General features: G+C 39.0%; 1 protein-coding gene across 1 annotated transcript in view; it reads right to left on the bottom strand.

Annotated features, from left to right (window-relative positions):
• nell1 (neural EGFL like 1) overlaps window positions 1-12,246 on the bottom strand; it is a 507,083-nt gene that overhangs the window by 404,503 nt on the left and 90,334 nt on the right. Inside the window, exon 3 of the mRNA XM_023952325.1 lies at window positions 9,392-9,542. Coding sequence (XP_023808093.1) covers window positions 9,392-9,542 — 151 coding nt within the window. The remainder of the gene's footprint in view (window positions 1-9,391; window positions 9,543-12,246) is intronic.

Raw genomic sequence — 12,246 nt, 5'->3', positions numbered from 1 at the left:
TCTAAAATCCATAGAAAAAAGAGCCAAAACACCTGCCTATCACTATGTTCTTCTCCTGAACAAACACACCTGGGCTTCAAATGAAGAAAACACTGCAGAGTGGATTCAGGTTGCAGCGGCTCAGTCTGAAGAGCAGTGAAATACACCTGAGTCTCTATTTGTCCGACTGTACTTTGTATTTTTTTCATAATAATTTTAAATTTTCTCCCGTTTAATCCAATTATTCAGGTCGCAGTGGGCGGGACTAATCTCCACAATTTGAAGCCTTCTGTTCACATTGATGATTAAAATTATTATTTGACAGTACAATACAGAAGTTATTTGTTGAAAAAAACGTTTCTATAGTACTCTTATTTGTGAAAAAAATGCTTGAGCCTGTTTGTTCTTTCTTTTCAATGTATAATAGAGTATTTAATTGTATAATAATTGTAAAAAAAAAAAATAGAGGTTTTTACTTTACGGATTTTGCCTATCACAGGTTCTTTTTTGGAATGTAACCCCCGCGAAAAACAAGGGTTTACTGTATTTTACTTTTACAACATAGGGTTATGAATCTTCCAACACACCAGATGTATATTTGAATAAACAGAGAGTGCAAGCTCCAGCCCCGGACGAGCAGCCCACCACCACCCACACAAGAGCATGTTCAAAAGATCAAAAACATAATTTTCATCGAAATTGATCTTCAAGTCTAAGTTTTTTTCTGAGACTTGGTTTCTTCAGAAGCTACAACGGAGTTTTAGGGCCACGGTGAGGAAAAAGAATTCTGGCCAACGTGACGAGTGATTCGTGACTTGACACAAAGTTTTGAGAAAAAACTCGTGTCGAGATAAAAGTCGAAATAAAGTTTTTTCGAGATTAAAGTCGCAATGTTGCGCGAGAGAAGCGAAGCTGAGTCTTTCAGGAGTATTCAGTGTTATGGCTAATGTTAGTGGGCTAGTGGCTTTTTACTTCAGAGTTGGCTTTAGCAACAAAGAAATTCTTTCCCTTTTAGCACATAAACATCGCATTTTAACAAGTATTCGTACTTTGAATAGGTTGTGTCAGAAACTGCGTTTATTCAGGAGTAGAAACCACTCCAACTTGGAAGACGTTGCCGCATTCCTGCAAACGGAAATAACCAGTACTGGACAGATGCAAGGATACCGATGGTTACCCTTGCGTGCAATTCAGAGAGGATACGTGGTTTCACAAGATACAGTTAGGCAGCTGATCAAGCTATTTGACCCAGAAGGTGTGGAACTCAGGCGGAGGCAGCGTCTGAAACGCAGGCATTACCACAACAAAGGTCCCAACGCTCTGTGGCATGTGGATTCTTACGACAAACTGAATCCCTAAGACATTGCCATAAATGGTTGCATTGACGGCTTCAGTCGTTATGTTTTGTGGCTGGAAGCCTACACAACCAACAACGACCCCAAAGTAATTGGGGACTATTTCATTACTTTCATTGATCAATTGAGAGGATGCCCCGAGAGAGTACGCGCTGACCGAGACACTGAGAATGGACACATCGAGAACATGATGGTGATTTTAAAACCAACGTTAAACACATATCAGCTGTTGTTGTTAATCATCTTTTTCATTCTCATCTGGACCCTGGAATATATTAGTCTGTGAGTCATGTAATAATTAATGTTCAGATGATAGGTGATCAGTTTTAGCAGTTTAACCCTTGTGCTATCTTAGATGACCCCACCCTTACTTTGACGTGGTATTCCTACCATGACAAAGGTGGATAAAGATGGAAAGATTTCATGCAATCCATGGACACCAGTGAAGATCACAAATCATTAAAGAAAAATTGTTCAAAGCACTGTCTAGTGCAGGGGTGGGCAATTCCAGGCCTCGAGGGCCGGTGTGTCTGCATGATTTCCAGACATCCTTGCCCTACTCATGGCTGATTACCTGGTTCAGGTGTGTCCAGCCAATCAGAACATGCCAGAGCAGGGTATGCTGGAAAACATGCAGGAATGCGGCCCTCAGTGCCCACCTCTGGTCTAGTGGGTGTAGATGACCCAACTCCCATTGTTAAAGTGCCTACGATAGCACAAGGGTTAAAAGAATGTCACCACGTAAAATGCTTGTAAGGTAGCGATGTTAACGGTGTTAGCCTTCGTATGCCGTTTTCAATGTTATGATAATGTTACGGGCCTCGAGCCACAGTAACAATGAGAAAAATCTGCAAAACTGCAAAACAAAGGCGAGATGTCAGAGAAAGAATAAAAGACGCCTTAGTTTCTTTCCTCAGATTTCATCTTTATACAATTTCTGTAAAATATTTAAAATTTAGGTGAGGTGTTCATTAATTTGCTACTGACAATACATTCTTGATTTGTTCAACACATCTAATCACATCAGGAGTCTCCTTAAATAATTTAAAGTAAGATTCAAGGTTTAAAAGCTTCATTCTTTGCACCTTGGAGAGCGCCCACTAACAAACTGTCAGTTCATTTTTAACTAATATCATTGCACCGTGTCATTATATCAGTAAATCATACGTTATTCCTATGTATTATCGTGATTGGATTGTGTGTTGTGTAATGCATACGGTAGTTATATACAATACCTTTTTTTGTTTGTTTGTTAAAGGATGAACTGGATGAAGTCGTGAGGACCTGGAATTCACACAAGATATGAGCAAAGGCAGGCCATTGTGTTGTTGGGGGCCGTCCTATTCTTCTGAACACAGTTCCAGAGATGTACAATGCTGAGGACAGAACGAAAACTGTTGACATGATGGAAGTGGCCCTTTGCAAGCAAGAGTGTACCCCCAAAGGCCAATACCCATGTGATGAAACTGTGTTTGAGCCCTGCTGTCTTTTGATGGCAGAAAATGGATGGGATGTGCCCAAAGATGCATTTTCCGCTGCTGAACTGTACACCTTATTGAGAACGGAAATTCTGATGACTATTTGAGGACGGTCTAGGGTTCTGAGCTCTGAAGTAGCTGTTCTGCAGATTTCATAATGCAAGACTCTGTACAGGCTACTGAAAGCAGTATTCAAACCGACTATAACTAAATGCATTACAGCCATTTTTGAGTGGAAAATTCATCAGTACAATAGATGAATTGAATAGATGCTCATTTTAGTCAATAGAAATACACAGAAAATTAAACTGTTATTTTTAAAGTAAATGTTTCAGTTTAATTATAACATGTTTGAAATTGCTATGTGAGGGTAGTTGTGGTCTTTGTGAGTTCCATTATCTTAACTGTTTTCATTATATAAATTTGAAGTAGTTAGCTACATCTTAACAATGTTACTTTGATTAAGATATTCAAGGCAACATGTACCTGTTGTGAAAGATGGAAATAATGAATATGTTTCTAACAGATAAGCAATATCCTACTGGGCTAAATGTTCTATCCTAAATGTTTAGGGATTGTATTTGCATTTCAAAATGTGCACTTAACTCCCTCCTTCAACTTGATGAACAATTAAAAAAACTTGTACCGAAAAGTTTGTGATCTTTTTGTGCATCAACAAAAAGAACAAAAAAAAAAACCAACAGTGTGCATGACCAAGTTGTATATGTAATTTATTTGCAACAAGTCTGTTAAAAGAAATAAACGTTGCAGAACTGCAAACATACTGAGTGGAGAAATGTGTGAACATACATACTGAAAAAATAATTCACATTAAACTGAACATGTACAGTCATGAACACAGTCTGTCAAGTTGCAAGACTATAGGAACAATGTACGGATATTTCCTCCTCTTTAGCTAAATGTGACAACTTTGAAAAGTACCTCATTTGTTAATGGACTGTGAATGTTAAGTTTGTAAAATAATACAAACAGAATATTTTTCTATACATGTCGCTAGTGGGCTGTGTCAATCCAGGAGACCTGGAGAATTGTAGCTTTCACTCGTTAGCCACAGTTTCTATTAAATATCTCCTAATTAACCACTTACTTGTAGGAGCCAACAAATAATAATAACAATTAAAAAAAGACAAAACGAAGATCTAGAAATTTAAGATGAAACTTTCACATGGCAGTTTTACCTTTTACCTGTGGACTAATGGATGATCTGTTGTCTGGAAATATCTTTCAACTTTTTCCTGACAACAATGTGCCTACAGCTGTGTTTGTGAAGCAGCATATTCTGTGCTAGACTATATCCATCACCCAAACATTGCTCTCAAGGACAGCATGAAACTCTCTTCGGTTCTATATAATTTTGCCAGGTCCTAGTAAATAGATTTTGCGGATTATTATCCTATCAAAAGTATAACTAATTTACGATAATCAACCTGACAATAGTTTGTTGAAGTGTAATGTAATTAATTATTCATATACTCACTGTCTATAACTAAGAGCTGTTATGCTGTAGCGCTTCCACTCTCATTTGACCGCGTAAATCTACTTTATTTTCTAACTTTTTCCTAACTTTATTTCAACTTTTATTTCGACACGACGAGTTTTTTATCTCGACACGACGAGTTTTTTCTCGAAACTTCGTGTCGAGTTTTTTTCTCGTCATGACGAGAAAAAAACTCGTCTTGACGAGATTAATCTTAATTAATCGTCACGTTGGCCAAATTTGTTTTTCCTCACCGTGGCCCTAAAACTCCATTGTAAGAAGCAAATATGAAATGTTCTTTTTTTTTATGAAATCTAGCACAGTTTTTTTATTTTATTTTACAAATGAACTGTTAGTTTTTTTGTGTTGATATTTCTAGTATTTTTGTTTGAGTTGTAGTTTTTCATTACACAGTTTCTTTTGGGAAAAATATGAACAATTAAATAAATTCATTATAATTTATGTATGTAAATCATAAAACATTCTACAAGAAGAAGATGTTATATCATATGTACATTTAAACTAAGGAAGAGTCCAAACTACTATTAAAAAATAAATATTTGACACTTGAGTTAGTGTGAGAACATCTGCTCATTTTCAGCAGTCCTCTGAGATGCATATGCTGCATGAGGCATGTCATTGTGCCTGGAGGGGGAGGGCAGAACAGTCAAGTGGCCCCGTTAAGCTTTGGTTCGATGTTGTTTGTCTAACCCACTGTGCCACGATTACACATTATGTGTAACACACGTTATGTCACAGAGAAATAGAATGCAGCCGATGGAGAAATAGTGGTATAAGTCCTAAAATGCAATTCTCAGGGTCAACTTAAAAGCACAGTAGTGGGTACACAAATTGAGAGTGGGGTTTCTAAAAGCACCTGAGGCTTAAGAAATTCAGGCTGAGGGCTAAATGAAACATATTCAGAAAGTGCACTGAAATAATACTCTAAATTCTTTATTATTAAGAAATTGTTGTTTAAAACAGAAACAGAAGGTAAGAAAAGATTTAAATCGTGTAACCTGTTTGCCACTTCTTCTAGTCAGACACACTTGACTAGCTGATCTTAATAAAGAGTGAGATTTGTTATTATTTTTTTGAAATCAGATGTTTTAGCAAGTCATTTGACTTAAACATGGTTAAAAACTGATTATTGTTTTTCCTGGTGGGTTATGTTTCCGACACCACATGCAATAAAGTAATTTTGATGTAACCACCTTAACAAATCTAACTGACTCATGACAATTCCTTATCCGAATTTCAAATGGTAAATGTGAAAAATCTAATTTGGGATTTGGTTTGAACACAACATGACTCTCAAAAAAGTGGAAATGTTCAGCTCTTTTTGGCATTAACTTGTGAGCTTTCCATTTATTCATTTAACTTATAACCATCCCCAAGTATGATTGAGGAGTGAATGAATAATGGACAAATTGTAAGCACTTTGAGCACCAAGAAAAAGCGCAGATAAATCTAATCCATTATTATTATTATTTTTATTATTATTATCAGAACACCATTCCTTTCTATAATTCAAAACTTGCAGATTACAATTTCTTCATTGTTGCTATCATTTAGTAGTAAAAATAACAATCTTTCTTTGCATGCAACCCCCGTGAATGTGACTAAAGACTTAGTCACAATCACGGGGGTTGACCCAGATGGTTGCTGTGGGTTTTTGGGCTATCCGGGCCCGTAGAATGTCGTAGACAGGAACGACTATCTGAGGGAGGAGCGCAGGTGTGTCCTGTAACTTCCTCGAGGCTCGTGCGGCCACTTCAGGCGACGTCAGGAAAATGGTATAAACAATTATGGTGTGTGTGGTAAGTGTATCATGCAGTTTTGAAAGGATAATGCATGTTGCATGCACTTATGATGTACCGGTGGTTGCCCTTTACGCAGCAATACGTAAGGTGCGCACACTACACTGGCTCATTACTGACCGCGTGCAAATGCTGCACGCTGTACAAGACGCATAAGTGCGCGTAGGATGCCCACACAAACTACACTCTATGTAATTTCCTTCTTTTTAACAGCCAGGTTGCACAAGGAAAGCACAAGGGACACACCTTTCACTTGAACAGCACTAACGGGTTCTCTGCGCAGTCTGCAATTTGGGAGATGAAAAAAATTAAAAAATCTTTGCATCGTACCTGTGTCTCACCTATCTCCCCCTTTTTAGCCTTAAGTGTTTAATTGTTCGCTATGACCTGTCGCTTGCAGTATGCTAGGAGAAAAATATACATGAACATTTTCTCCCTATGGGCTCACCTAGCAATCTACGACTTTGATATAACCTGCAAGCCACTGGCATGCCTCTTACAGATTTGCCCATTTTTCACCCCGAGCCAAATAGTACAGAGCAGTTGTGACTGAAGCATAATATTCTACATTACATGTTTTACATTTAATTTTACGTTTTTTGTGTCTGAACTAAGGATCTATTGTTGCTCTGGGATTAATTATGTTTGCACTTATTATGTCATGGTGTGGTGTAAAATACTTTTACTTTGAGGTAGCATGACACAACTTAGTTTTTGACCAAGACTTGCAAAATGCATAAGCATATCTATCGAATATCTCTTTGCAGAGCTTGGAGTCCCAAATACTGGAAAAAAAAGAAGAAGAAAAAATCTCTTTGTAGATTTTGCTTTGTCTTTTTTCCCAGCTAACACATACAGTGTATGGTAAAAATTCACCCACAAGCTCACTTTGACTACATGTTTTAGAGAATCAAAGGCTTTTACCTTCAGAAGACGAGAGCAAAATCAATGTTCCTTGCCCTTTAAAATAATTCACAGTTGTCGAATGTCTCAAGGGGATGGGAGTGAGATCACAGCTCCCACTCCCTGCTGTCTTAAAGCCATTACTTTCCTCAGTAACATTCAGTGCACTGCCACAAAATCTATAACATTCCTTGTATCCGCCAAGACAAATGGTAAATGGTCTGCACTTATATAGCACCTTCACTTTATTTCACTGCATCCATCATATTTCTTCTTGATGTGCATACCACCTCCTTTGATCTTTTGATAGGAAACTGACCACTGCTCGACATACAGCAGTCCTAGTTTGGAATTTGTTTAGATTTTCTTTGCCAATCAGGTATGGTAGCTCATTTCAGAAAACCTTTTACATACTGCAAACTCAGTAATGTACAGTAAGTGACTCACATTTTGAGTAGTAGTTCCTGTTCAGTTTGATGGGAAACAAAATGCATATACATTTTGTATACACCTAACACCTCCATCTAACCCAGTGATTTTCAACCAGTGTGACGCGGGACAATAGTGTGCCGTGGGAGATGGTCAGGTGCGCCGTGGGAAATTACCCAATCTCTGATCTAAAAACATTTACAATCTCCAGGATTTCAGCTCTGTGTTCATCCAAACAGGCCCTGATAAAACACTAAGTAGTTAGGAATATGAAAGATCGTAAAATATTTTTTCTCTGTGTTTATTTGATTCTATTAAAGACATTTTGATAAGAATGATGGTACCGCGATTTAGCTGCAGCTTCAGCTCTGTTTACGGAAAAGTCCCGCCCCTTTAACTGTCTCCACCAATCTTTCTTGGAGGTTTAATCATACATCATCAGTCTGACCAATCAGAAGTGGCTAAAGTCTTAACTTCCTTGTTCCGATTCTGCTCATAAAGTCTCTCAGTTCCAACAAAAATACCAGCTAAAGCTCGTCTTTAGCGGTGTAGCTTTCTGCGGGATCCCGTGTCAGACCATGGAACAAGTGAACAAAACAATGAAGCTCAGACAGTCTCTGTGATCGGTGGCAGATACGCACTACATCTCCCATGATGCATCGGGATAAAAATACAGCATCTCAGCGTACAATGAGTCTTCCCTGTCAAGCGTCTTGAAACCACAACGAACACGTCAAACATTTTTTAAATCTTCTTGATGAAATCAGAGGTCAACAGTTTAGTTCACCTTCACGGTTTGTGTTTATTAACAGGCAAACATCCTAGAGTTTGGTCCAAGTCATTTTTCTAACTAAAACACTTTTCTAAAAACGTCTGGATTATTTTATTTGTTAAATTTAAGAAGAAGTAATAACAACATTTAAGAAACAGGATTAAGGGGAAGTGGCCAACAGACACATATAAATTGAATTAAAAAAATTTAATCATCTAAAAAGAAATAAAACATTTTTGTTAACATTTTCATCTTTGATTAAGACAAGAGAAAAACTATACATACATAATGTTAGTCTTTTTGTGTAAAATTCATCAAATATACAGTGATCATATAATTGCTCAAAAATTACAGTTGCCTTGGCACCAACATTGAAAAAAAATATATAAGATAAATCACAATTTAGAAAGAATATTTTTTTTTTTTGTGAGGTTACATAAAATTGCATGTTGATAAACTAAAGGGTAAAACAACTACCAGGGTTAAATGTCAAATAATTTAGTTGAAAATTATTACTGAAAACTAACTTAACTTTTGTGACATCTTTTAGAAAAAACATTGCGGAGGGACTGTACATCAATACAGACTATAGAGTTTCTGCTTTTTTAATTTTTGGATGCTGATGTGCCGCAGGATTTTAGTCAAGGATAAAGTGTGCCTTGGCTCAAAAAAGGGTGAAAAACACTGATCTAACCTTAAACAGCTGGGCAAGGTTTATGGTTATCAGCCTAATGCCATAATTGTTGTTCTTCACCTTTTGGCACATCCCGTCAGGGGAGGCTACAGCGAATCAGCTTCCACTGAGTGGCACAGGTGGTTTATCAGAAATATTTTTACTGGATGACCTTCCTCACACAGCCTTGTATTTTATCTGGCCTTGGGACCAGCACAGGGGGACCCATACTTGGGGCCCCCTCGTGGATACATAGTTAGGCCGTGGCGCAAAGGGTCTTGCTTAAGGACCCACAATGGATGAAGCTAATCGTCCTCCCTTGTTTTCCATGCACCACAGTACTATTATTTGACATCCATTTAGGGACCCAAACAATAAGCCTCTTCTTCAAGAAATTGTATTTCCTGTTCAGTAATCAATGCAAAGCAGTGCAGAAACAAAGCTGGAGGTAAAAATCTAATGACGAGGGTTACAGATGGATTACCTGTGTTCTGACTCGTGGATTGAGAATATGACTCCTGATGAGGAAGACTTCTGCTGGATGGAGGCTAGGAAGGTGAACTCACTTTTGCTCCTGAAGAGCTGCACCAATTTTTCCATTATGTGCGGAGGGGCCTGAACAGCTCTCCCTACATCTGGAAGAAAAAAGATTATTAGCTTTTAACAACTCTTTTCACTGGCAACATGCATGCTGTCCTCTCTGTAAACATTTGACTAAAACAAGAAGATGGACTTTACAAAAAACAAAGTAATAAACTTACAGGTAAAAAAATTTTTGGAGTTCCATGTGTCTTGGGGCATTGACAAAAAATGTCAAATAATCCCAGAAGTAACCCTACATTTTCTACTGCACTGATTTGTTTGTACAGTGGGGCAAAAATGGTTTTAGTCAGCCACCAATTGTGCATGTTCTCCCACTTAAAAAGATTAGAGAGGCCTGTAATTTTCATCATAGGTATACCTCAACTATGAGAAAGAAAATCCAGAAAATTACATTGTTTGGTTTTTTAAGAATTTATTTGTAAATTATTGTGGAAAGTAAGTATTTGGTCAATAACAAATGTTCAACTCAATACTTTGTTATATACGTTTTATGTAAGTCTTCACAAGGTTTTCACAAACTGTTGCGGGAATTTTGGACCATTCCTCCATGCAGATTTTCTCTACAGCAGTGATGTTTTCGGGCTGTTGCTTGGCAACACGGACTGTCAACTCCCTCCAAAGATTTATTATGGGGTTGAGATATGGAGACTATAGATAGGCCACTCCAGGGGCCTCATTTATAAACGTTGCGTACGCACAAAAGAAGGCGTACGCCACTCTCTACGCAATAGTTGAGATTTATAAAAAGCAAACTTGACGGGAAAATGTGCGGTCCTCCACGCAAGCTCTGACCCAGGCGTACGCACAAAAACGGGTGAAATGAGAAACGGCGACACCGTCGGCAGATGGAAGAAACACGTGAAAGTGACAGTGTGTGCCAAATCGTGCTGGCATGTGGTGTGCTACACAATGTGGCACAGCTTAAAAACGTGCCTCTACCCCCTGGCGCTGATTGCTGTGTTGGCCCCGACCCTGAACCCCATCCCCACGCATTTGAGCCATTTGCTGCTGCTGTGCGCCAGCGTTTGGAAGTGATGCGTCGCTTGTAAAGAAAAAGGGGTGTGGAAAATATTATTTATTTAAGAATTCCCTCATCGTGCAGTTTATTTCAGTCAGGGCGATCTTGATTTCGCCCAACTCCTTGGCCACCTCTCTGATTGAACTACTGACTTCCCTCTGCATTTCAAGGACTGCATCGGTGAGGACGCGCCCACTGCTGGAGGGTTAAGAGCCGCGTGCAGTGGAGACGCTGGGGCCAGACGGCTGCTCAGCTGCAGCATCGTAACCACTGGCCCCGCTGGAACACCCAGCAACTAAAATAAAAATTTTCTATATTAATAATCTGTAATTGTGTAGCCTGCATACATGTGACTTGACTGCATTCATTTGAATTATTTCTCTTACCTGTGTCACCCTGACCCTGGCGCGTCGGCGTCCCCTCCGTCTCAGTCAGGTGACTGAGGCGGAGGAGGACGCCGATAAGGGGGACTTAATAGGGATTCCCCAATAATAGCGGCCAGTTTCTCATCAAGAGGGGTCAGCTCCGCCCCCCCCCCCCCCCCCCCCCCCCCCCCCCCCCCCCCCCCCCACGTGGCGGACACACTCTGCCGATGCAGCGCTAGACGTTTTTTGCCTCGACTTTGATGTCCGATCATTTCTTTCATTTCTTTTTTATTTCGGCCACGGTCCGAGGTTGTGAGGCTGCAGCATTTACGGCGTCTGCCACCGTTTGCCGCTCACGTGCCTTTTTGGCATTAGTAATGCCCACACTGTGCCCTCCAAACAACACTTTTCTCCTCTTTTCCACCTCGCCAACGATAACTTCTACTTCACATTGAGTGAAGTTACGTTTTTTTGATTTCCCCTCTGTGTTTGCCATGATTTAGCAAGCCATGAATATTCATTTGTGGGCGTTTCACGGACTATTTATGGGCAACTATGGGCGTGTCATGTAGCCGCAAAAGCTGCGCTGCATTTAGAATTGGTTGTGATTTATAAAGGGAAAGATGCGTAGGATGTGCGTGCGCACGGTTTTATAAATCCGAATATTTCTGTGCGTACGCACGTCCTATGTTTCATCCGTACGCCACTTCTGACGCAAATCCTACGCAAAGTTTTATAAATGAGGCCCCAGGACCTTGAAATGCTTCTTTTGAGGTCACTCCTTTGATACCCGGGCAGTTTGTTTGGGATCGTAGTCATGCTGAAAGACCCAGCCATGTTTCAACTTCATCTTGCTGATGTAGAAGGTTTTCACTCAATATCTGACAATACATGGCCCCACTCATTCTTTCCTTTACACGGATCAGTCGGGACAACTTCAAGTACTTTTGATTTTTTTTTTTTTAATTTTTTTACCTGAGTATTCATTAAATATAAGTATAGCAAGTCTACTATTGACCATGTACATGTAGTGTGGGAAGTATACTAACGGAATGCTTCTTCAGACTAAATTGGAATATTTCAAGTTAAGAAGATATCAATCAATCAATATACAGTATATAGATAGTAAATAAAAAGGAAACTTCAGTTATACTGCCTCACTTTTAGATAGACTGAGTATACTTGTAGAACACTGTCAGATATCCATTATTCAAATCAGTTAACTCATGTTTGTCAATGAAAAGTGATCAAACACTGAGAACAATCCAAAAAATCTTTAAATACAATAATATCATATTTGAATATCCTATTGAAGTAATAGTACTTTTACTCATGTACAATCTTTTACAAACT

The sequence above is a fragment of the Oryzias latipes genome, chromosome 3 (assembly GCF_002234675.1).
Source record: "Oryzias latipes chromosome 3, ASM223467v1".
NCBI classification, from domain to species: domain Eukaryota; kingdom Metazoa; phylum Chordata; class Actinopteri; order Beloniformes; family Adrianichthyidae; genus Oryzias; species Oryzias latipes.
This window is presented reverse-complemented; position numbering and strand designations above follow the sequence as displayed.